We start from the raw sequence: 22,361 nt of genomic DNA, 5'->3' as shown, positions 1-22,361 counted from the left end.
CTACTCCCGTGAATGGGGTTGTCAGGGAGCTGCCAGACAGATCAAATAGTGACAGTTGTCTGGGAATACATATTGAGAAGCTCCAAACAGTCTTATCCTTACAATGGCTACTAGGCAGCTAGTGTTCCCAGCTACCATGGTTGCAATGCTGCTGGTTTTCAAATCTACTGCAGAGCTAGAAAGAAGGGGATGGGAATAGGGCAAATTAAAATACTGCAAAGCTCTCTGTTATTAAGATTCATTAATTTTTCTTGAATAAATACTCCATGGATTGTGCAAAACTTCTTTTAATTTCCAAGTTCTGAAAAAGTTTATTTCAACAGTTTTTGCTTGTGTTCCTCTTGGTGTTATCAAGGAATGGATTTTCACAGGTCCCTTCCCTGCATTTCTCAAAGTTCTATCTCTGCAACTGACACTCTTAATCTAAGTCCAGGATTTTACACTGTTTCCTATTAAAAGTGATTTGAGGGCGTTGGTCCAGTATTCATCCGGTCATAGTAATTTTGACTCTTGAATTCCATCATGAATCAGTGAGCACCTGCTGTGAGGATGGATGATGGATCACTGGGGAAAAACGGGAAAGTTTAAACAATGATTCCTGCCCTCTGAGAGCTTACAGAGCAGTTGAAGAGATAAAACATAATCGTTCAAGCCTTTACATATGCTACAAGGAAATAGAGATCAACATAAAGCTTTAAGACAACACTGCCAACAGAACTCTCTGCAAGGATAGAAATGTTCTGCACCAACCAGTGTGGTAGCCAAGAGCCTCATGTACCTTTTGGGCACTTGAAATGTAGCTATTATGACTGAGGAACTGGATTTTTAATTTTATTAAATTTTAAATAATTCAGATTTAGCCACATGCAGCTACCATATTGGACATCACAGCTCTAAGACTAAATATTTTCTTGATTGGCCTGGTATGGGAGTGGGTGGGGAAGATTCCCTGCTGTGGGAAGCCTACAGTTCTCCTCCTCTGGCTCCCAGGGTGGACTGGAGCTGTGGGCTATGAGTGCACTCTGGCGTGTCGTTATGCCTGGGGCGGAGTGGATTTTGTAGTGATGCTGTTGAAACAGGTTGTGTCTGAGCCCCCTGGCAGAGGTAAGCTTTAGTCTCCCCTGTTGTGCAAACTTAAACCCCAGTCTCTAGATCAGGCACAACCTGACAAAGGCAATGATAAGAAGGGGTTGCAGGAACTGCAAAAGAATCAACTTTCCTTCTTAACCCAATGGTCAACGCACTATTCACTGGTTTTTTTTCCACAGCCACAAAACAAGCTCACAATGGTGTCCACCTCCTTCCACTCTTTCCAGTAGGGTCTCTTTGCTCCCACACTGATGCTGCAAGCACAGGCTTCTGTCTGGGGCCCACTCTGGCAATTCTCCTGGCTCCTAGAACCTCACTGCTGGGTCAGTGCTGAGGTGGGACTGAGGTTTCCCTCTTGCCTGCAGAATGAACTGCACTTCCTTCCCCACTCCTCTCCTTGCAGAGCTGGGAGCACTTGAGAGAGAGAGAGAGAAGCAGAGGGGGTTCATGTGAGATTCTCCCATGACCCCCAGTGCTCCCCAGACCACCCCTAGGGGGTTCACCCAAGGACAAGGGTCCCCAAGCCACCCCTAATTCAGAACAGAGATTTAAGGAAAAACTACTGGGCAGCTGAAGCTGAACTCAGGGTCAAAGTGGCCCCCACGCTGAGGTAGGAGTGGAGCTATGGACAATGTCCCTAGAGGATATTGGAGGAGAGAAGAAGCACAGGCATGAGAAAGTCTGGGGGGACCATAATAGGTTGAGTGGGAGATGGCCTGCAAATCACCTGTCTGCAATTTGAATGATAAATTCTCTCCATAAAGTGAAGGGTTATTCAGAGTTGGGAGAGGCAAGCCAACGTGGAATGTCTGGCCAGATGACTTGGAGCAAGGCTCCCACCTCCCTCAGTTAAGTAAGATGTACTTATGCAGGGCCTGCCACGATATCATTTCTTACCCCAGCCAGTCTTCACCCTGATTGCCCATCTCGGAGAACTAGCCTCGACAGCACCAAGAAAGTCAGAGCTAAGGGAAATCTTCCTGACTCTGACCATGGTCAGAGATGAGCAGGAGAGGAGTCTGAGCCTCTGTCAGGGGTCCTGGGATGTCTGCGGCTGGGAATGGAATGATTTCTGAATGGGAAGGGGGCAACGCTCGGCCTTCTGTCCTCTCTGCCCTGGGTCGCTTGGCACGTTAAGGAAGGTGCCGGGCCTTACCGACCCCCAGCCTCTGCCTCTCACATGATTCATAAATAGGAGGTGTGAAGGTTTGTGGCTTGGGAGCCTGGCTCACCCACCCAAAGCCAGAAGAACACACAACTTCCTCTCTTCAGTCTCGGGACCCCTCCGTTCCCCTTCAGATCCTCAAATTACTTACAAGCACATCTCCCTCCTCTGTGGATTCCATCTGCCTGTCCATCCCCTCCGTCTCCCATCCCTCCTACCTTTTCTCCATCCCAGCTCCTCTTCTTGTTCTTCCCTTGGAGTCCAGCATCCTGCATTCACAGAGGACTCCCAAGGCTGGGGCTGGGGAGGGGGTGGCATGCAGGGGATGTGTGTGTGTGTGTGTGTCTCTGTCCACATGGGCACAAAATGGGCTTCATGCTCAGGTGACCCACTGTAACTGTGCTCCCACCTGGCCCTGCCGCTCCACGTGGGGCACCCAGAGGCCTCCCATTAGCAGCCCCTCTATCCCTCCATCCCTCCCTCAGAGAAGTGGAGTCACCACCACTCTTCATGGGCAGCTAGGGGCCCCGTAGCAGTCTCTTTACCACCTCTCCCCCTCTCCTCAGGCCCCATGCCCAGCCCTGAGGTTTGGAGAGCCTAGTAAGTGCCCTATCAACATGTTAATCAAATTACTTAGGAGCTAAAATTGACGCTGTTCATTAATTATACAAGATTATGCTAATTGTGCATGCAAATGCATGCAGGGGAACAGAAGGTGTTCAGGCGCATGGTGGGCCATTAGCATAGAGGATGGGGTGCGGGTGCATTGGCATGCTAATGTATGCGCCCCAGCTATTTATAGTCCCCCAGCCCATCTGCACTGCAGCCACCTCTGCCCCAAGTAGGGATCATGGGGGGGAGGCCAGGTCCAGGCCTGGCAGGTGGCTGTGGCCCCGGGGACACTTGGCTTTGGCTGCTGCCCCAGGCCGAGATCAGGAAGTAGGGGGCACCACCCCCATCTGGGCCACCCCAACCTGGGCCTGGATCATCACCCCAACCCCCTCGCTTACCATCCCTAGGTGCCCACTTCCCTGGAGGCAGAATGCTTCCAGATGACACAGCCAATAAGGTGCCCTCTGCTGACTCCCCATCACCCACAGATTCCAAATCCTGCAGGATTTGGTGCCAAACCCCCAGACCCTGGTCCACAGCTCTCCTGCTCTGTCTTGTCAGGTGCCACCGGGAAAGTGTGCCATGCATGCCCCCAGGCTCTTTGACAGGACTGTTTATTCCCTTTGCGTGAAGGGCCCCTCCTCTTACTCCTCTTTCAGGGAAAATGCCCCTGGTCTTTCAAGGCCCCAAAGACCTGTAGGAGCCCTCCTGTCTCCTGTCTCCTGTCTCCTGTCTCCTGTCTCCTGTCTCCTGTGGCTGGCGCACTTAACGCTGGGCAGCTTACACAGCTGGGTCCACCACTCTATCGTGCTGACTGGACTTTAGGTTTCTCTCTTTCCTGCTGGATTGTAATTTCCTTAAGACCTTGTTCACCTCTAGATTGCACTGCCTGAAACGCCTAAGGTGTTAAATACATCTTTTTCAATGGGTGTGTTGAATGAATGAGGGAACGAATGGTCCAGCCATCTGGATCCTCCTCTGCCCTTGAGCTGGACGCAGTGACAACAGGGCACAGACCCTGCCCCGGAAGATGTTCTGTTTCTTCGGAGGCTCATGAGCTCAAAGGCAAGGCCTTTGGAGTCAAAATTAGCAGAGGATTCTCCCGGCCCCAGTTCCCCATCCCAGGCTGTAATGTGAGCTGTGGACTTAGAAATAAATATCCAGTTTTATTCTACACTTTGCTCCCAATCTGCTTCCTCTCCCAAGGTAGTCACGGGACACTTGTTTGGAACACCCTGCCCCAGCCCATGTATCCATTCCCATCACTTCCTCTTTCTTGATCTGTACTGTCCAATGTGGTCGGTAGCCATGAGCCACATGTGACTATCTCAGTTTAAATTAAAATGAAACAATGGGGCGCCTGGCTGGCTCTCAGTGGAGCGTGGGACTCTTGATCTCGGGGTTGTGAGTTCAAGTCCCACATCAGGTGTAGAGATTACTCAAAAATAAAATCTTAAAAAAAAAACAATAAAAGTAAATACATTAAGATGAAACAAAGTTGAGGGCACCTGGGTGGCTCAGTTAGTTAAGCGACTGCCTTCGGCTCAGGTCATGATCCCGGAGCCCCGGGATCGAGCCCCGCATCGGGCTCCCTGCTCAGCGGGGAGCCTGCTTCTCCCTCTCCCTCTGCCTGCCACTCCGCCTGCTTGTGCGCTCGCTCTCTCTCTCTCTGTCAAATAAATAAATAAAATCCTAAAAAAAAAAAGATGAAACAAAATTGAAAACAGTTTCTCAGTCACGCTGACCACATGTCAGGTGCTCAGTAGCTACATGCGGCTAGTGGATATCATTGTGGGAAAAGCTCTCTCAGACAGCGCTTGTAATCCAGACATTACTAACAGCTTTCTCTCTGGAAGGGGGAACATGATTCCCACTCGAAGGGAGTCTCTCATGGGATGTGGGGAGGGCAAAGGTGGTGCAAAGCTGTGTGACCTGGTATCTTAGGATGAGATTCCTAGAAGCAGAGCTGGAGATGGGGGTGCTTGTGAAAGGGGTTTATTGGAGGAGAGCTCTGGGGAGAAAAAGAAGGGAACAGCATCCACAGGAGAAGCTTAGCGAGGAGACTGGAGTCTGGAGTCTGGCACCAGCCTGAGCCCTTGGGGAGTTCTGGAATATGAAAAGCACAGGGAGTTGGTCCTCCAAGTAATGTCATCTGTCTTTGGCTGGGGGCTGCTGGTGAGGAGCATATGCTTCTGCCTGAGGATAACTTGAGGGTAGTGGGGGCAGCTGTGAGCCAAAGAGTAGCCAATGCTCACAGCAGCGGGGGGTCGGGGAATCCAGCAGGCACCCACCCACCCTCTGGTACCTGGACACTGCTTTCCACCCCTGAGAACCCAGAGTTTGCGAGTGGACTCACATCACTCACTTCCACATGTTCCTTTATCTACGGAGTTGCTTCTGAGGAAAGCGCTGGGCTGGGGAGCTCTCCTTATGCAGTGGTGTCACCCCTGAGAAGTTATATATACATCAGATGTTTGCACCAAAGTCACATTCAATCCAACATTTGCTTCCTTGGTAGGGATTATTCCATTGACAAGGAAGGTTCATTTTAATTTCATCTAGAGTTGTTTTTACAGGGAGGAAAAGAAAGCATTTATAGGAACGACGAGGAAGGCTAAGCTACGTTCAGGATGTGGTGAGGCAGGTGTGTGAGTGAACTGCTCTTACCTTTCACTTAAATCATAGGGGCCCGGGTCACGATGCATAACTACCACCCTTGAATTGCCCTATTAGCTGGATGACCACTGTCCACAGCGCTTCCTCTGGTCTTTTATTAAAGTTTTTATAATGGAGAATGTTGAACATCTAGGCCAGAAGAGAATAATGAACCCACCAGTACCCTTCACTGAATTTCAACAATGATCAATTCTTGGGCTCATCTTGTGCAACTAGTCTTTAATCCTGAACACCTTCTCGGACTGAGAGCAGCGGTCAAAACAGCCAAAGGCCTCCAATTAGGAGCAAGGGGACCTGAGTCTCCTTTGCAACCTTGCTGAATTTGTGACCTTGAGGATATCGCCACGAAATGGCTAAACATGTCCCTGTGCAGCCTGCCTCCCAGAGCTCCTTTTGAAGGAGGCTTGCTTGCCAGCCTCATGGCTGGGGAAGGGTTGGACTCTGAGAGCCCCATTTAGAGGGAATTTTCCATGACTCTTGTCAATATCGGTGGTTCATAGAGTCCCAAGCTCGTATCCAGACTTTGGCGTTTACTGTGACTTTGTAGTTTATTCTTGCTTATCTTTGGTTTCCTCATCTGTAAAGTGGGAATGATCACAGACCTACACCACCTCAGGGGTATGAGAGGATTAAACAAGGTAATGCCAACGATGAGCTCAACAGAGTTCCAGGCTCTTGCTAAGTGCTTGAGAGATTAGACCTGGATCACTTTTTACTTCCGTGTGTGTGTGTGTGTGTGTGTGTGTGTGTGTGTGTGTGTGTGTGTAGTTTTGTATTTTATTTGTAACTCATTCTTGTATTTTTGGTATTTTTCTTATAGTAATTCTAATGGCCTAATGGCAGGTCCTGGGACTTCACCTCTCTCTTGCTCCTCTTCCTGTGAGGCCCAGATGAGGAGACGTGCCCTCTTAGAGCCTCATGGCCGCAGTGGGGCTGGCTCTGGGCACAAGTCCTGCACTGACCCAGAGAGCATCCTAAAATGCTCACTCTCCTTGGGGATACTCAGGTCAGCCAGGGCTGTGCACTTGGCCTGGTCGTGTTTCCCCTTCCTCCCCCCTTCCCCCCCCACCCCCGCCACAGACCAGCCAGGGAAAAGGGGTTCCCCCAGGCTCACTTCCGGCCTCATGGTGGAGAGCTGCTCAGAAAATGCCCCTCCCTGAGGCTTATCCAGGCTTGGCTGGTGGGTGCTTCCCTGGTGACCAGCAAGGCTTCACAGCCTCTCAACCAAGTGCACATGCAGTCTCCTGCCCCAGGTACCTGTGGGATATCTCGGGCCCCAGAACTTGGTCCTCACTTACCCAGACCCTGCCAGGTTCTTTCCAGGCAAGGAGGAAGGGAGAAGAAATGGGGGTATGTAAAACAAACAAACAAAAAAAACACTGGAATACAATTGCCAAGTTAGGGGCCACCTGGGTGGCTCAGTTGGTTAAGTGGTTAAGCGTCTGCCTTCGGCTCAGGTCATGATCTCAGAGTCCTGGGATCGAGCCCCATGTCGGGCTTCCTGCTCACAGGGAAACTGCTTCTCCCTCTCCTCCCTGCCTGTGCTCTCTCTCGCCATCTCTCTCTCTCTCTCAAATAAATAAATGAAATCCTAAAAAAAGCTAAACAATTGCCGCGTTAGCGACAAAGCTCGTTAATGTCCATAGAACAATACAAATACAAACTTTAGGGCAAATTTCTCTACCAAACAAATTATTTACTTCTCCCAATAAAAATCATTTACATCTTATCATTTGCCTGCAAATTAGCACCACCTTTATAGAGTCTAGGTCCCAATCAATAGCAAATACAAGTCAAAGTTACGTTCCCCTAGGAGAATTAGGTAACACTTAGGTGGCTTTGTTAACACTCGAGAGCAGCACTGTCCAATATAAATGTAATGCAAGCCACAAATGTCATTTTAAATTTTCACTAGTAGCCACATTTTTTTTAAAGATTTTATTTATTTGACAGAGAGAGACACAGCGAGAGAGGGAACACAAGCAGGGGGAGTGGGAGAGGGAGAAGCAGGCTTCCCGCTGAGCAGGGAGCCCGACACGGGGCTCGATCCCAGGACCCTGAGATCCTGACCCGAGCCGAAGGCAGACGCTTAGCGACTGAGCCACCCAGGCGCCCCTAGTAGCCACATTTTTAAAACAAGAAAAGGAACTGGTAGCATTAATTGTGACAATATATTTTATTTAATCCAATATATCTAAAATATTATTTCAATGTGTAACCAATACAACAGTGTTACTAGTCAGCTATTTTACATTCAGTGGTTTTTTTTCTAAGTAAGTCATTGAAATTCGGTGTGTATTTTCTACTTACGTCTCCATTCAAACCACATCGCAAAGGCTCAATGTCTCGCGGGGCTAGTGGCTGCCGGATCAGATAATGTAGCTCTCGATCAGTGCCTCTCAGATTTTAGGAGGCATCAGAATCACCTGGAAGCCTTATGCAAACACAGATGGCTGGGCCGCACCTGAAGCATCTCAGTGGGTCAGGGTGGGGCCTGAAGTTCTGCATTTCTAGCAAGTTCCCAGGTGCTGCTGCTGCTGCTGCTGAGCCAGGTGGCACACTTCGAAAACCGCTGTTCCAGGATGACTTTGAAAGGACGCCTAGTCAGCATTTTGCCTTATTTTCAACTTGCGGGTAATTTTTCCTAATGCCCCCGAGGCTGGTGCGGGCTCAGGGGTACACCGCGGTAGCAGCAGGCTCTCTGTGGACTGTTTGCTTTGGCTCAGCCCTGGCTGGCTGGGAGCAGCCTCGCGGACCACCAGTTGGCAGGGGGTGAGAATCAGCAGCTGCACGATCGCTGGTGTTGACTGGGTGCGGCTCTGAGCTAGAAGTTCCGGGGGAGGAGATAGGGGACTAACCTTTGACACCCCCAGGGACGGCCCAGGCCTTGTGTGGCTGCTTCTTCCTCAACACTACTCTGCACCAGGATTAAAAACAGGGATGTTCTGGGGCAGGTCCACCGAGATGGAGGTGTAGGCCGGGCCCTGGGGCTCCCAGGGAGGGGCAGTCCCTGAAGTCTAGAATGGCCAGAAAAGGCTGGTCAGACAAGTAGTGGGAACCGGTGTAGACCCAGGACAAATACCACCCATGACTTATTTCTGGAAGTGAGTGATACTGGAAAGACAAAGGGTGGGAAGATGTGCTAAGGAAAGGCTGAGGGGGCTCCCGGGGGCAGAGGGGCCAGGCCGCTCAGGAAACAGCAGTGAGGTCATGGGAGGTCGGAAACAGAGGGTGTCCCAGAAGCTGTCCCTGGAACGCGCCTCAGTAACCATCAGCAGCTGCTCTCCCGGTTCTCCTGGTGGATGGAGATGGAGGTTAGAGATGCCACAAAGTGAGTCAGCCCCTGGGCTGGAGCCCACATCTCGGGCCCTATCTCAGGAACCCTTCTTCTGGACTCTGTAGGTTTGGGAGTGGGGTTCGGTGCAGTGGGCATGTGTGTGGATGTAAGGGAAGCACATGTCACCCTGGGGACACTCCCATGCTTGCATCACCAGTGATATCCAAGGGCTAGCCTTAATCCCCGTGAGGACAGGGACTGTTCCTATCCTGACCTCTGCCCTCCTCCTTCTAGCGCCTTGTAAAGGACTGAGCCCATGAATGTGGAATTTAAGTGAAGTGGTCTGCACCACGCGTGATGAGGGTGTCTACACTTTATGTCATGTAAATGTGGGGCACGCATAAGGTGGTTACTGTGGACACAGGGGTGACACCATGAGGCGTCTCACAGGAATATAGGAAATAGTACTATGGCAGATTACGTGAGATAAATGGAGTGTCTGTACTGAGCAGGCCTGCTGTTTGGGAGCACTTAAGGTGACTGCACTTTGGGGTGACCTTATGGGTATATAGCGCATCTGCACTGGGGTGACTACTGTTTGGGGGCATATAAGCTGTCTGCACTGCAGTGTATCCAGTAGGGGTGAATGCGGAGGGTCTACATGGTGGGTGTGCCCTGTTTGGGGTCATGTGAGACCCCTGCATCCCAGAATGCTCCTCTGTAGGGCTGTTTAGGAGGTCTACACTACACTACATGCATCAGGGGCGGGTATTCACTGTGGATGGAAATGTGTGTGGATGTAATGTCCCTATAGAAAGGAAAATGAAGGGGGTTCCCAGAAGGGTATTCACTGCGTGGGGGGATATGACAGGTGGTCATGTGTCAGCAGTGTGGACAAGAGGCCACATCTCTAGGAAAATGACTGGTTCCAACTCCTAATGAGGGGCTGCCCCTTGGGACACCTCATTCCAGGGGTAGTGCCCACCCCTACCAACACGTGGGGACCTCCTCTTTGGGAACTCGCTTTTAGAACCTGTGACAAATCTTCATCTGAATGTGAAGTTCATGCCTGCAGGCTTTGGAGGCAACTCTAGGGAGTTAAGTTGGATATTCAGATTTGGGGTTCAAAACCAGGGGGTGGTGGTAAAATGAGGACGCACACTGGCAGAGCTCATGGAACGGCCCAGGAGGTGGGCCACGTGCCAGGACCCCAACCCCTGCAGACGTTAGCCCTGCATGCCATAGTTTGTAAGGGGCATCTCCCCGGATGCTCTCAGGGTCCTGTCGGGGCTAGGGCAGATGTCGATAGTATTTTGAGTTCACTAAGAGCACAAATCCAGAGTATTATCCTTGGTTACCTCCCTGGTGGCTGGCAAGGCTAAGGCCCCAGCATCTTAGCCAACTGCCTAGAAGGACTGGAGGACCAAGGTCTCATGTGTTTGTCTAAAAACCAGTCTCATCACTGCATATACTGTGCTTTTTTCCAATTCCTGTATGAGAAAAAGAAGGTATTCAATGTGCATCTGTCCGGCGTGTCTGACAGGTACACCACGTGTGTGTGATGGGTGTAGGCTCTGGCTGATGAGGTTGTCACTGTGTGTGTGACGCATGTAGAATACATGCACGGGAGATCTGTTTGGGTGGGGTGTGCCGTGGCAGGGAGTCTGTTCTGTGGGAGCGAGATCTGTGTGCAAAAGGGATTGTTGGTCGGGGGGGGCGGGGGATCTGCTGCAAAGGAGGAAGGGCGATCTGCTTGCAGTTTGTGATGACTCTATGGCCTTTGCAATGACTGCATTTCGGGTAATCATATACGACATACAGGATACGTTAATAGATACACTCTTCCCGTGCATATACGGTATAGGATGGGCATACGCTGCACATGATGGGTACAGACTTCGGGAGTAGTATACCGTATGTGTATGATGACTACAGGCTGTATGTGGAATATGTATGGTATATGCTCTGTGAAGGGTGTACCCTGAGTGTAGTGGGTATATGCTGCGTGTGACGGCTGCATTTTGTGAGTGATAGTACATAGCCATATACGGTATGTATAATGGATGTATTATAATGAGTATGCATGGTGTGCGGGATAGTATACTCGGGAGGAGGGATCTGCTGTGTGATGTGGATGCACTGCATGTGGATGCACATACAGTATGACATATATACGTGGTGTGGGATAAGTTTACGAGTAAGTGTGAGTACATACTGCATATGGCATATACATTTTGTGCTGGGTATAACTCATGAGTAATTGGTATATATCGTGTATATATAACGGACATAGTATCTATGGGTGGATAGATACTACTGTCCTTTGGGTGGGTGTGATGGGTATATGCTTTGTGGGATAAATAAGCACTGTGTGATCCTACACTGGGGGCGGGGGTGGATATTCTGTGTTGTGAATTAGTTGGGAAGCGTCTACTTGGTGTCTATCAGGCATTCTGTATGTACGCAGCTGGTGGTGGGAATAGGGGTTATGTGCCTTGTGTGAGCAGGTGGGGGGGAGTAACCCCGCTGGGAAGGGGCATGGAAGGGACCAGTTGGCTCTTCATCCATTTCCAGACCCCCTACCCCAGCCCTTGAGCCCACCTACCACACCCTTTCAGGTTCTTCCTCAAGTTCTTCCTCAAGTGCAACCAGAACTGCCTAAAGAATGCAGGGAATCCCCGAGACATGCGCCGCTTCCAGGTGGGTCTGGGAGAGGGGTCCCCTTGCAAACCCACCCCTTCCTGATGGGCTGGGTGGGGAAGGCTGTGGTCCTGCCACCCCGGGGAAAGCCCCTAGGCAGATCTCTGCCCAGCCCTGTGCTTTAGGGCCCGGTGCCTGCTGGGGGTGGGGCAGCTCCATCTCAACTTATGCTGGCTGCCAAGGGAGGCTTCATTAGAGTCCCACTTAAGGAGATGCTAATTGTGACATTTTTACATGATTAACGACCCAGCTAATTTGCATAGCCTGAAGCAGAGAGCAGCTGCCCTTAGTACATCCCCAACCTGCACACCCCTCTCAGTGAAGGGTGGGAGGGAGAGAAGGAGGTAGCCCCAGTTTCCTCCCAAGGGCGGGGGCTCCTGCTCATGGTTCCTCAGGCTGATGCTGCCTCCCCCCTTAGTCAAAACTCTCACTCCCACTTGCCTAAAACACATTCCTGCCTTGGAGCCCCAGGGATTCAGCCCGGGGTGCATGTGTGCCCCAAAACAGTAGCCATTCTGCCCAAGGAGACAGAGATTTTTTCAGGGCTCTTGATTTTTCTAGTTCCTGGGGGTCACTTCCCCTGGGCAGCCAGAGATAGCCCATGTGGGCTGTCACCTGACCTAGCTGCCCGCCCCGCCCCCGCCCCTTCCACCAGCTCAGCCCCTGGGGGACGCTCTTTCCCATGCCCATGACTCTGAGCTCCAGCCTCCAGCCACCCTGGCCAGGTTGCAAATTGCCCGCCACGGTCCCCAGCAGGGAGCCCCTGAGGGCTTCAGCCAGGCGGGCCTCTGCTCTCCTTGCAGGTGGTGGTGTCCACCACGGTGAGCGTGGACGGACACGTGCTGGCCGTGTCCGACAACATGTTTGTGCACAACAACTCCAAGCACGGTCGCAGGGCGCGCCGCCTGGACCCCTCCGAAGGTCAGGACCCCGGGCCCGGGCCCAGCCAGCCCCCGGCCCCACGTTGGCGCAGGCCCCTGACCTGTCTCCTCTCCTGCCTCCCAGCTGCCGCCCCCTGTATCAAGGCCATCAGCCCCGGGGAGGGCTGGACCACAGGAGGCGCCACCGTCATTGTCATCGGCGACAATTTCTTCGACGGGTTGCAGGTCGTGTTCGGGAACGTGCTCGTGTGGAGCGAGGTGGGCCACCCCCGCCAGTCTCCCTCGGGGCCTCGCGGCTGGGCCCTCCCCTCGCCCCGGGCTGGAACCCGCAGGCCTCCCCTCTCCCCTCGCAGCTCATCACGCCCCACGCCATACGGGTTCAGACGCCCCCGCGGCACATTCCCGGGGTGGTGGAGGTGACCCTGTCCTACAAGTCCAAGCAATTTTGCAAGGGAGCCCCCGGCCGTTTTGTCTACACAGGTAAGGAGTCAGGCGGGGGACAGAGGGTGGGGGCAGAGGGGCCTAGGGGTGCTGGAGGGAGGCCCGTCCCCGTCCCCCCCGTCCCCTCCCCCCTCCCGCGTGCACCAGAGCCCGGGTCTCTGAGTTAGCCAAAATCTAAGCTGCGGCCACGCCCGCTAAGCGGCTGCTCCGCCTCCTCCCCACCGGAACCCCTTGACCCCTCCTCGCGCGGGACCTTCCTTCGCAGAGCTTCTCGGTTTCCCTCTTTGGCCTGACTGCTCAATCCCCTCCCAGGCTCGGAGTCTCAGCCCTGCCGGGACTTTCTCCCTGCCTAGGCCCTCCTCTCCTGGGCACTGCACCCCCCCACACACACATACACACTCCCCGGGGTCTAGAATATCTCCAGCTGGCACCTCTATTTCAAAGGTTCCCCAAAATAGACTCGATGCTCCCTAATCTACCCTCGGTCTCTTTGTTCCCCAAGCCACCCCAGTCTTCCCTCTGTGTGGGCATAAACACACACACACGCGCACACACACACAGCCCTTGCAGGAAGCCAGGGCAAGAAGTTAACACAAGACAGGAGTGTAGAATCCCCCATCCCGGCTCTAATTTGACCACTGGCCAGGACCTTCTCCACCTTCCTCCTCCTGCCCTGCCGCAGCCACCCACTTCTCCCCGTTCTCCTCTCCGAAGATAATCTCCTAGCCCTTCCCTGCACCGCTCCGGACACTCGGTAGCGATCCTAACTTACTGCTAGGGAGTTACAGTCTAAGGGGAAAGGGGGTGGGGGTGGCCGTAGCTGGGAACAAAGTGTGAGGTGGGTGAAGTTACAGGTGGAGGGGAGCGAGCGACCTCTAGGAGGCAGTGTGGGCTTAACTGGACTAAGCTAAGACTGCTTGGATGATTAGGGAGGTAGAGCTGGGGAAGGAAAGGCAGTCCTGGAGAAGGAATGGCAAATGTAAAGACCTGGGAATGAGTGCTTTACATGTCGGGGGAAACGGAAGGAAATTCACTAAACCTGGATTTGGACGTGAAGAAAGTGGGTAGGACTTTGACGCTTGGTGAGTTGGTCCAGGCCAGGCCGGAGGAGGAGGTCTTGGGGTGCCTAGTCAGGAGTCTGCCGCCTAGCCTGCAGAGCCCTGGATGTGGGCCAGTCCCTTCCCCGGGGGCACACGCAAACTTCTAACGATCAGATGCTGCTGAGAGTCCACCTGAGCTCTGATAAATGGAGACTGTTGGAGTTTTTAACTTTTGTAATTGATATGTTACTCCTGATAATGCAGACAGAAAACTCTCCCTCCAGTCCTGCCCCTAGGAATATAGAAGCTAATAAGTCTATACAGTTGCCTTTTTTCGAATCACAGATGGATGGTAGAGTGCTTGTGTGTTAATGCCAAGCACCTGGCACAGGGCCCGGCTCAGTAAATATTTGTTGAATGAATGAGCAAAGAAAGGAACTGAGGACACTCCGCGAACCGAACCTCGCTGACCCGTGTGCCCGGAGTTTTGGGCTGGGCTGGGTGGAGGGGGTCTGCAGCGAGGCTCCCCGACTGGTTGCTGGCGGGCTTGGCCCTGCGGCGGGCGCTGGGAGGGGGTCCTCCAAACGCCGCCCTTCTCCCCAGCCCTGAATGAGCCCACCATCGACTACGGATTCCAGAGGCTACAGAAAGCCATCCCCAGACACCCCGGAGATCCCGAGAGGCTGCCCAAGGTACCCAGAGGGGCGCAGGGACCGGGGATGAGGGTGACCCGTGGACCGGGGGCGGGGGGGGAGACGTCCGGCCGCTCGGCCGCCCCCAGGGGCTGGCCCTCCGTCCCGCTGTGTCCTCCCCCGCCCCCAGGAAGTGCTGTTGAAGCGGGCGGCCGACTTGGCGGAGGCCCTGTACGGAGTGCCCAGCAGTAACCAGGTATGGCGCCTCCGCCCGCCTCCTCGCGCCGCCAGGCCGGGGGCTGTCCCCCTCCCGGCGCCTGCGGCTGCCCCGGCCGTGCCCCGCTCTTGTCTTCGCAGGAGCTCCTCCTGAAGCGCGCGGCGGACGTGGCCGAGGCTCTGTACAGCGCCCCCCGCGCGCCCGCGCCGCTCGGACCCCTGGCCCCGAGCCACCCGCACCCCGCCGTCGTGGGCATCAACGCCTTCAGCAGCCCGCTGGCCATCGCCGTCGGGGACGCCACGCCGGGCCCGGAGCCGGGTGCGTCCCGCCGCCCCCTGCGCGCAGCGCCCCCCGCCGGCGCCCGCCCGCGCTGCGCGCCTGACCGCCCTCTCTCGCAGGTTACGCGCGCAGCTGCGGCAGCGCGTCCCCGCGCGGGTTCGCGCCCAGCCCCGGGTCGCAGCAGAGCGGCTACGGCAGCGGCCTCGGCGCCGGCCTCGGCGGCTACGGGGCGCCGGGCGTGACCGGCCTCGGCGTGCCCGGGTCCCCTAGCTTCCTCAATGGCTCCACGGCCACCTCGCCCTTCGCCAGTGAGTGTCCCCGGCCCGGGGAGCTGCATGGGGCTCAGCCCTGCCCCCTCCCAGCCCAGGGCGGGTGGGGGCTTCCGGCGACTGTCTCACCACGGTCGACCCTGGCCTGGCCCTCCGGAGCCCGGCCAGCCCTGTCCGCGTGTGACCTGTCTCTGCTGTTGGACGCCCGCCCCTCGACCCCACCCCTCGGCGGCGCCCCGGGCCCTGGGGCCGGGGCAGTTCTCGCGCCTTTAGTCTCTTTGCGGATTTCAGCTGCACACCTCGTTTCTAGCCCTCCCCTCCTCCTGAAAGGGGCGTTAACGGGGGGACGGCCGGCTGAAACCCGGCGGACCGCCACCTTTCCATCTTACGCCAGGACTTTGGGAGGAGGCTAGCGCCCCCTGCCGGAGGCCCTAGGGAACTAATGGCTCAGGCCAAATGGGCTTCTACGGGTCTGAAAAACGGGTCGGAGGAGAGATGTGGCTCCCTGCAACCAGCTCGGGAAGAGCAGGCGAAGTCTGTGTGGTCAGGCAGCTGGATTCAGGGTGTGAAAGTCCAAATCAGGAGCTGGCTGACATTCAGCAAGTTACTGTATTTCTTTCAACTTCAGTTTCCTCTCTGTAAAATGGGGTCAGTATCACCCTGCCTGGGGTTGTTCCCTGATCTGAAGCAGCCACTGTGCATGAAGTGCCCAGACTTAGAAAGAGCGTGTGATTTCACATCCTAGGTACTACTCTTTCTGGCTGTGGGTTTGAGCCTGACTCTCTCCTGGTGGCCTGGGCTCAGCTTCTGGGACCCAAAGCCCCATATGTCCATGTTTACATAAGCCGTGAACCTCTGCTGTCGGTACCTAAAGCCCTGTGTCTCCTGGCCCTCTGCTCAGGCCAGGCTCCACTTCTCCCACTTCCTTCAGATCTGGGACAGCATTCTTAAAGACTCTCTGGGTGCCCCCTTGAATTTTAAACTGGTAGGGTCTGGACTACCAGCCCCTCTCCACCACACACACACACACACACACACACACACAGTGTAGTCAGAAGTGGGGAACATACTGCCCCAGGGGGCAGAAGCCACCCCATCTGGGATCTCCCCATTCAGCCAGAGGATCAAGAATTCTAGAGCAGCTTGAGCCCTGCTTCCAGCATCAGCTGGGAACACCCTGGACTTGCCTAAGGGTCAGTCCCATCTCATGACCAGGTCTTACCCAGGTCCCCACCCCATTCCCTGGGTCATTCTCATTGAGTTTGCCAGGACATGCCTGAAATGACATCCAGAACTGCCCCAGCCAGAGGGTCTGGGGCTGTCTGCTTGGGCCTCCCCTTGGTCTTCTGCTTTGGCCACCAGCAACTCCCAGTTTGACCCACAAATCCCAGTACTACCCAAGCTACAATATGTGGCTGTGAGCTTCCAGCCTTGGAAGATACAGTACATTTTCTGGCATTCGTCTCAAGCCCTCCACGGAGCTCCATGGACCTCATCAACTAGCCGTGAGCACTGTCTTAAGGAGATGGTGCTCCATGAGGCTGAGGACATTTGGAACAGGCGTAGCTGTTGAAGGCATCACTTTATCAAAGGGGGAGGGGGGGTGCTCTGATGCCAAAGGCAGCCTTCTCAAGCTATTGGTTTCTTTCAGGAAGCCCCCACCCCCACCCCATGCAGGCTGCTTGGACAACACTCAAATCACAACTTTATTGATACTCAGAAGAGAGAGGCAGGGAGTCGGGGTTAGATGAAAATGTAGAAAGGAGGATCCAGAGGTGCCCAAAGCCCCCAAGAGAGGAGGCTGCAGGAAGGAGGGGCAGCCAGAGCCTGTGTGCTGGAGGCTCCCTGGCCATTCCCAGGAGAGCAATGCACAGCCCTGGGTGGCCCGGAGGTCTCGAACAGGAAGATGCAAGGATGTGGATCTCTGTGTTTTTGTTTAAAATTGACCGGCCGGAGGAGGGAGATATAGGAGGCCTCCAGGCCCCGGCTAGGGGTGACAAGAACCTGTATTAAGCTGGCAAAGAACAAAGTGCCCAGTGGGGGCAGGTGGGGGTGGGGTCGGTAAGGGAAACACATGTGTGGAGAAAGTTAGGGTACTTGTGTGAGTTGAGATCCTGGGCAGAGAGGCCTTATAACAGGAATCTGTGTGTACCCCCCAAAACACCCCTGACCTCTTGCCCCAGCTCTGCTATGAACCCTGATCTTTGACTCTAACCTTGGTACCCCAAGGCCCACGAATGTTCCTTAGCATCTCAGAATCCCAGTGGCTTTCAGCAGGAATCCTGATCTATTCCTATTCTATTCCATCTCTTCCACATCTTTCATCTTTGGGGACGCCTCCCAATATTTGGTTTTGTTCAGTGTTCTGATTTTGCTTTGATTTTGACCTAGTCTGGCCTCTCGTTTCCAGCCCCAAGAAAGGGTCTTTAGAACCTCCCCGAAAGACAAGTGCTGGCCCAGGACCCCAGGGACTCCTAGCCTGCCTCCAGCCCCTGCCCGGTACTGGTCTCCCCAGGACCGTCACAGCAGCCCCCTAGTGAGGTCTGGGCCTGGTGCCTGGGTCAGCAGCCCACCTGGGGCCCACTGCCCGTGCCAGGGCCCCAACCGAGCTGCTCACTCTGGTGCTGTCTCCCTGTTGTGTCTCCCACCGCCTTCCCTGCTACGCCTGCCCCTCCCCGCCCCGCCCCGGAGTCATGCCCTCTAGCCCCCCGCTGGCCGCTGCCTCCTCCATGTCCCTCCCGGCCGCTGCCCCCACCACCAGCGTCTTCTCCTTCTCGCCTGTCAACATGATCTCCGCTGTCAAACAGAGGAGCGCCTTCGCCCCCGTGCTGCGCCCACCCAGCTCCCCACCCCAGGCCTGCCCGAGAGCCCACGGAGAGGGACTTGCAGGTGGGTGACCCGTGCTGCCCCGCTATGGCCTGGTGGGGCAGCTAGGCTTCCGGCACTCACCCCGTCCACATCTCACCAGAGCCTCGTGCTGGTTGGCCAGGTATCCCTGGAGGGTGTAGAGCAGGGAGCTCTGCCGGGGTCCCAGGAGGTCCATCTGGATCCCATTTCCCTGGGCCCCATCGCTTGGGGTGGTCACCACTCTGACTCCTGTCAGTTGGCCACTTGACCATGGAGAAGACTCGAATCCCAGTTGGAAAAGGTCTGGAAACCCCTCCAAGGCCCCATCCCCGAACCTGCTTGAGCCCAGAGCAAAGACCCCACACTCAGAGCTGGAGAAACCACACACAGGCTGCAGGCCTTTGACCTGGGCCTCCCAGCATCCACCGGAGGGTAGCATGCACCGCTGTGAGGGACTGAGTCACTCAGCGGATGGAAGGGGACTGACTTTAGATGAGGTTTAGCCCAGCCTCCCTCCCCCATATTTACAGATGTGGAATCGAGACGATGTCACCCTTACCATGTGCCATTAGTGAAATGGTTGTCATTTGTCAGTGATTAATCTCCTTCAAGTCAACATTCAACTTAACAAAGCCTGGGCCCTAGCCAGTAGTATAGAGTGAGTCAGGGACCACATCCCCCCGGAATAAGATGACTCAGGGCAAGCTCATTAGATAATGCTCTAGGATGATTTCAAAGGGCACACGGGCTTTTTTTTTTTTTTTTTTTTTGCCTTGTTTCCAAGTTTTGGATAATTTTTCTTAACCCAAGTGTGTCTGGAGCTTAAAATGTGAGTTTTGGGGAGCAGAGGGCCACCGATTTCTCCCACCAGCAGAGAGAAGCCGTGGGGGCGGGGGTTTCGGCGGGGGAGAGGATGATGGAAGTGATGAATTTCATGGACGTCTGGGAGGGAGACAGGCCACTGCCACGGGAGGAGTCCGTACTCCAAGAGGCTGACCTCCTTTCTGAGCTGGCACTCTGTTTCCTCACCTTGGCACAGGCCCTGTGGTGGAAGCAGGGCTGGGAAGAGGAGCCCAGAGTCATCTTTTTCGATTGAGGCAGTGAGACAGGCGAGGACCTGGGGCCGCACCTCCTAAGAGGCCTGAGGGGCGCGCCTCACCTAACTGTCGGCGGTGCCCACCAGGCCAGGACCAGGAGCGGCCGAGCACCTGCCAGGCTCTCCGTAGCTCTGCCCTCAGGAAGGGCCGTATGCCCTGCGTGCTGTCCCCAGCCCAGAGGCACACAGGCAGATAAGGTCCCCAGGCCACACGTAGCTTATGGTTCTTCTCTTTGCCTACCACAGACCAGCCTTTTGAGGATTCCGACAAGTTCCACACTTCAGCCCGGGGGCTTCAGGGCCTGGCGTACTCCTAATCACGGTAGGTCTCCGGCTGGGCCTTGCTTCCTTCCCTGGCCCTGCATAGACTCTACAAAACACTTGAGCAAGGATGGGGCCCTGGGGTCCGAGTCTCCCTCTCCAGGGCCCATCTAGACAGCTGTCAGGACCACACAGCCAGCCCCCTCCTGCCCCCGACCCACAATGGCCCAAGCTGAAAAGGTGGAGAGAAGGGGTTTCCTGTCCCCTTGCAGCCAGCCTTTTTCCAGGACCTTCTTCTCTCCCTCCCCCCACCAGGTCTGCAGGTGTTGCCCCCACTGAGCCTGGACTGGAGGTTCCTCTGGGATATACACTCATGTCCTGGACGACAGCACAGAGAGATGCGGACCCAGGGCTTCGGGCAGACATCCACCCAAAGGCCTGAATAGGCCTCCTTGTGCTTGAGGCCTCCAGCCCCACAGGCTTCTCTCACCTCCCTTTCTCGGGGCTGGTCGGAAGCCCTAGCACTGTGCTGATGCTCTTGGCAGGAGAGCCTCCCGGGGAGGTACCGGGATGCTGGGCTTTCCTCACTGGGTCAGTTCCTCTGGAAGAGATGGACCTTGTGCAGACCAGACCATCAGGCAACAGGAGCAGGGGATGGGGACCGTGGGAAAGAGGACAGCTCAGGGAGAAGTGGCCTGGGGAGGTCCCGTTTGTGTCTGACCCATCTCAGCTGGCCCAGCATCCCGACCACTCTCCAGGGCAAGGGGTGGTGCCCAGCAGCCTCAGGAGGCCTGCCCAGGCTCCCATGGAGCTTCCAACGGCTGCTCAACCCCCGTGGCCACCCCCTTCGAGGCCTGCACACTCATGCTTGCCACATTATGAATCCCACCGGGGGCTTTTGGCATGGAGGGTGCAGAAGAGGGAATGCCAAACCCCCTGAATTTTGGGTCTTCCTCCCAATGGCTATCTCATGGACTCCGGCCCCACACACACATGACTCCGGCTGGCCCCATGGTACCATGGAATGGGCCTAGCTGCCCCTGGCCTCATATTCCGATCAGCTGAGGTTGGAGAAAACAGAACAATAAACACAGCTGCAGATGACCAGCTGGCCTCTCTTGCCTGCTTCCTTGGCATAGGTCTGCTTTTCTCAGCGCTTCTGCGGCTCTCCTGGGGCCCCTCCCAGCCGCGCCCCTGTGCAGCCTTCTTGCACCTTGGGCTTTTTCAACAGCCCCAGAGTTGAGCAAGTATTACCTGCCCCATGTCTGCTCTCAGGTACTGTTGGGGGTGGTGGGCAGGCTAGTCGGCCTGAGGACCTAGAACGTGGGCTCCACCCCAGAAGCTTAGACTGGGAGCACAACCTGGCCACTGAGGACTCAGTCCCCTGGCTGTCTGGCCAGGACCAAGGCAGGGGTTGTCAGAGGACTTCCCGGGAATGAGAAGAGCGCAAACAAAATGCTGTTCAGTTGCCCAGAGGCTCAGAAGTGAGATCCGTTCTGAACGGAGGTTACAAGGCCTCACCTGGCCAAGGCAGGGCAGGATAGGGCAGCTTTTGGTCCTGAGGTTGCCTATTCGAGCAAATCCCAACCACCCCCCTCCCCAGGTCTAGGCACCTTTGGCTCTCCTGTCTCAAAGTTTGGGAGGAGGGGTAGTAAAGAGGCAAGATTTTCAGGCTCATTTACCGTCCCTCCCCCTTCTGGAATGAATCCCTGCCATCCCCTGAGATACATCCCCTAGATCCCAAAGGTCTGGCTAGCTGACTCTGGAAGCCACTTTTTTGACCCACTGTCCAGGGAGCCCAGCATCCAGCTCCAGGCCTCAGGCTATACTCTCTTCCTGGGGGTCCTCCTTGGCTCTGGCCTCTGGAAACTCTGCAACCCGTGGCCCCGTGCCCTGCAGTCCTCTGGACAGAATACACTTGCCAAAGCAGATGGGCCCTCCATGTCCTTCAGAGGCCTTCGCTTCCTTCTCTTGTGTTCTTAGCCAATACCTGGGATTCAGCTCACTTGGGGCCCATGACAGGGATAGCCTTCTGTTCATCTCCGTGCTCCCCTGGCCTCCCCCTCAGCTCTTGCTTCCAGTCCATGTTGCAGAGCCCCAAAGCCTGCCAGCCCACGCCCTGCTCCAAACAGGCTCTGAGCAATTCCCACGGCCCAGCTCCGCCCCCAAGGCTGAACACCTGCAGAACCGGAATCTGCCCTGGATGCAGGTGGTAGCCGGGTAGTGGTCACACTCCGGTTCCTGGGGTGGGTCAGGTGCGTGGTTGCTATAAATAAGATGTGAGATCTGTCCTGAAAGATTTCAAAACTGTGCTCAGGCCACCATCCGAGTCAACAGTGCCCACCCCCTCATCCACAGAAGGCAGGACCAAATCAGTGACTAAATGTTTGCTTCGGACCGAATTGTGTCCTCCCAAAACTCATACACTGAAGCCCTAACCCTTCCCTCCATGTGGTGTTATTTGTATATAGGGCCTTTAAGGAGGTGATTAAGGTTAAATAGGGTTAGAAGAGTGGGGCTGTAATCTGATAGAACTTGTGTCCTTGTATGAAGAGGAAGAGACTCTAGAGTTCTCTCTTCACTATGTGAGGATACAGTGAGGTGTCCCTCTACAAGCCAGAGAAGAGTCCTGACCAGGAACTGAATCAGCTGACACCTTGATCTGGGACTTCTAACTTCCAAAACTATGAGAAAATCTATTTCTCTTGTTCAAGCCACTCCGTCTCTGGTATCTTGTTATGGCGGCCGAGGCTGACTAATACAGTGTTCTTTCCTACGTGTCTTAGTTTGGGTTCCCCTGGAAGCAGAACCTGAGACAAGGACCCTGCTGGAGAGCTCTGGGAGACCGTATAGAACACACCTCAGAGGGGCGCCTGGGT

General features: G+C 54.9%; 1 protein-coding gene across 2 annotated transcripts in view; it reads left to right on the top strand.

Annotated features, from left to right (window-relative positions):
- EBF4 (EBF family member 4) overlaps positions 1-20,589 on the top strand; it is a 57,842-nt gene extending 37,253 nt beyond the window's left edge. The window contains exons 8-18 of one of the 2 annotated variants that reach the window (XM_078057028.1): positions 11,438-11,519; positions 12,323-12,440; positions 12,525-12,658; positions 12,754-12,880; positions 14,485-14,573; positions 14,704-14,769; positions 14,871-15,048; positions 15,129-15,317; positions 17,970-18,167; positions 19,468-19,543; positions 19,798-20,589. In XM_078057028.1, the coding sequence (XP_077913154.1) occupies positions 11,438-11,519; positions 12,323-12,440; positions 12,525-12,658; positions 12,754-12,880; positions 14,485-14,573; positions 14,704-14,769; positions 14,871-15,048; positions 15,129-15,317; positions 17,970-18,167; positions 19,468-19,538 (1,252 nt within the window). In that variant the 3' untranslated portion in view covers positions 19,539-19,543; positions 19,798-20,589. Of the gene's footprint in view, positions 1-11,437; positions 11,520-12,322; positions 12,659-12,753; positions 12,881-14,484; positions 14,574-14,703; positions 14,770-14,870; positions 15,049-15,128; positions 15,318-17,969; positions 18,168-19,467; positions 19,544-19,797 lie in introns of both variants that reach the window. The other variant, XM_036093161.2, reaches the window with a different exon arrangement.
- Positions 20,590-22,361: the final 1,772 nt, after the last annotated feature.

Source organism: Halichoerus grypus, chromosome 10, assembly GCF_964656455.1.
Source record: "Halichoerus grypus chromosome 10, mHalGry1.hap1.1, whole genome shotgun sequence".
Classification (NCBI taxonomy): domain Eukaryota; kingdom Metazoa; phylum Chordata; class Mammalia; order Carnivora; family Phocidae; genus Halichoerus; species Halichoerus grypus.
Note: the sequence above shows the minus strand (reverse complement) of the source record. Positions and strands in the feature narration are given on the sequence as shown.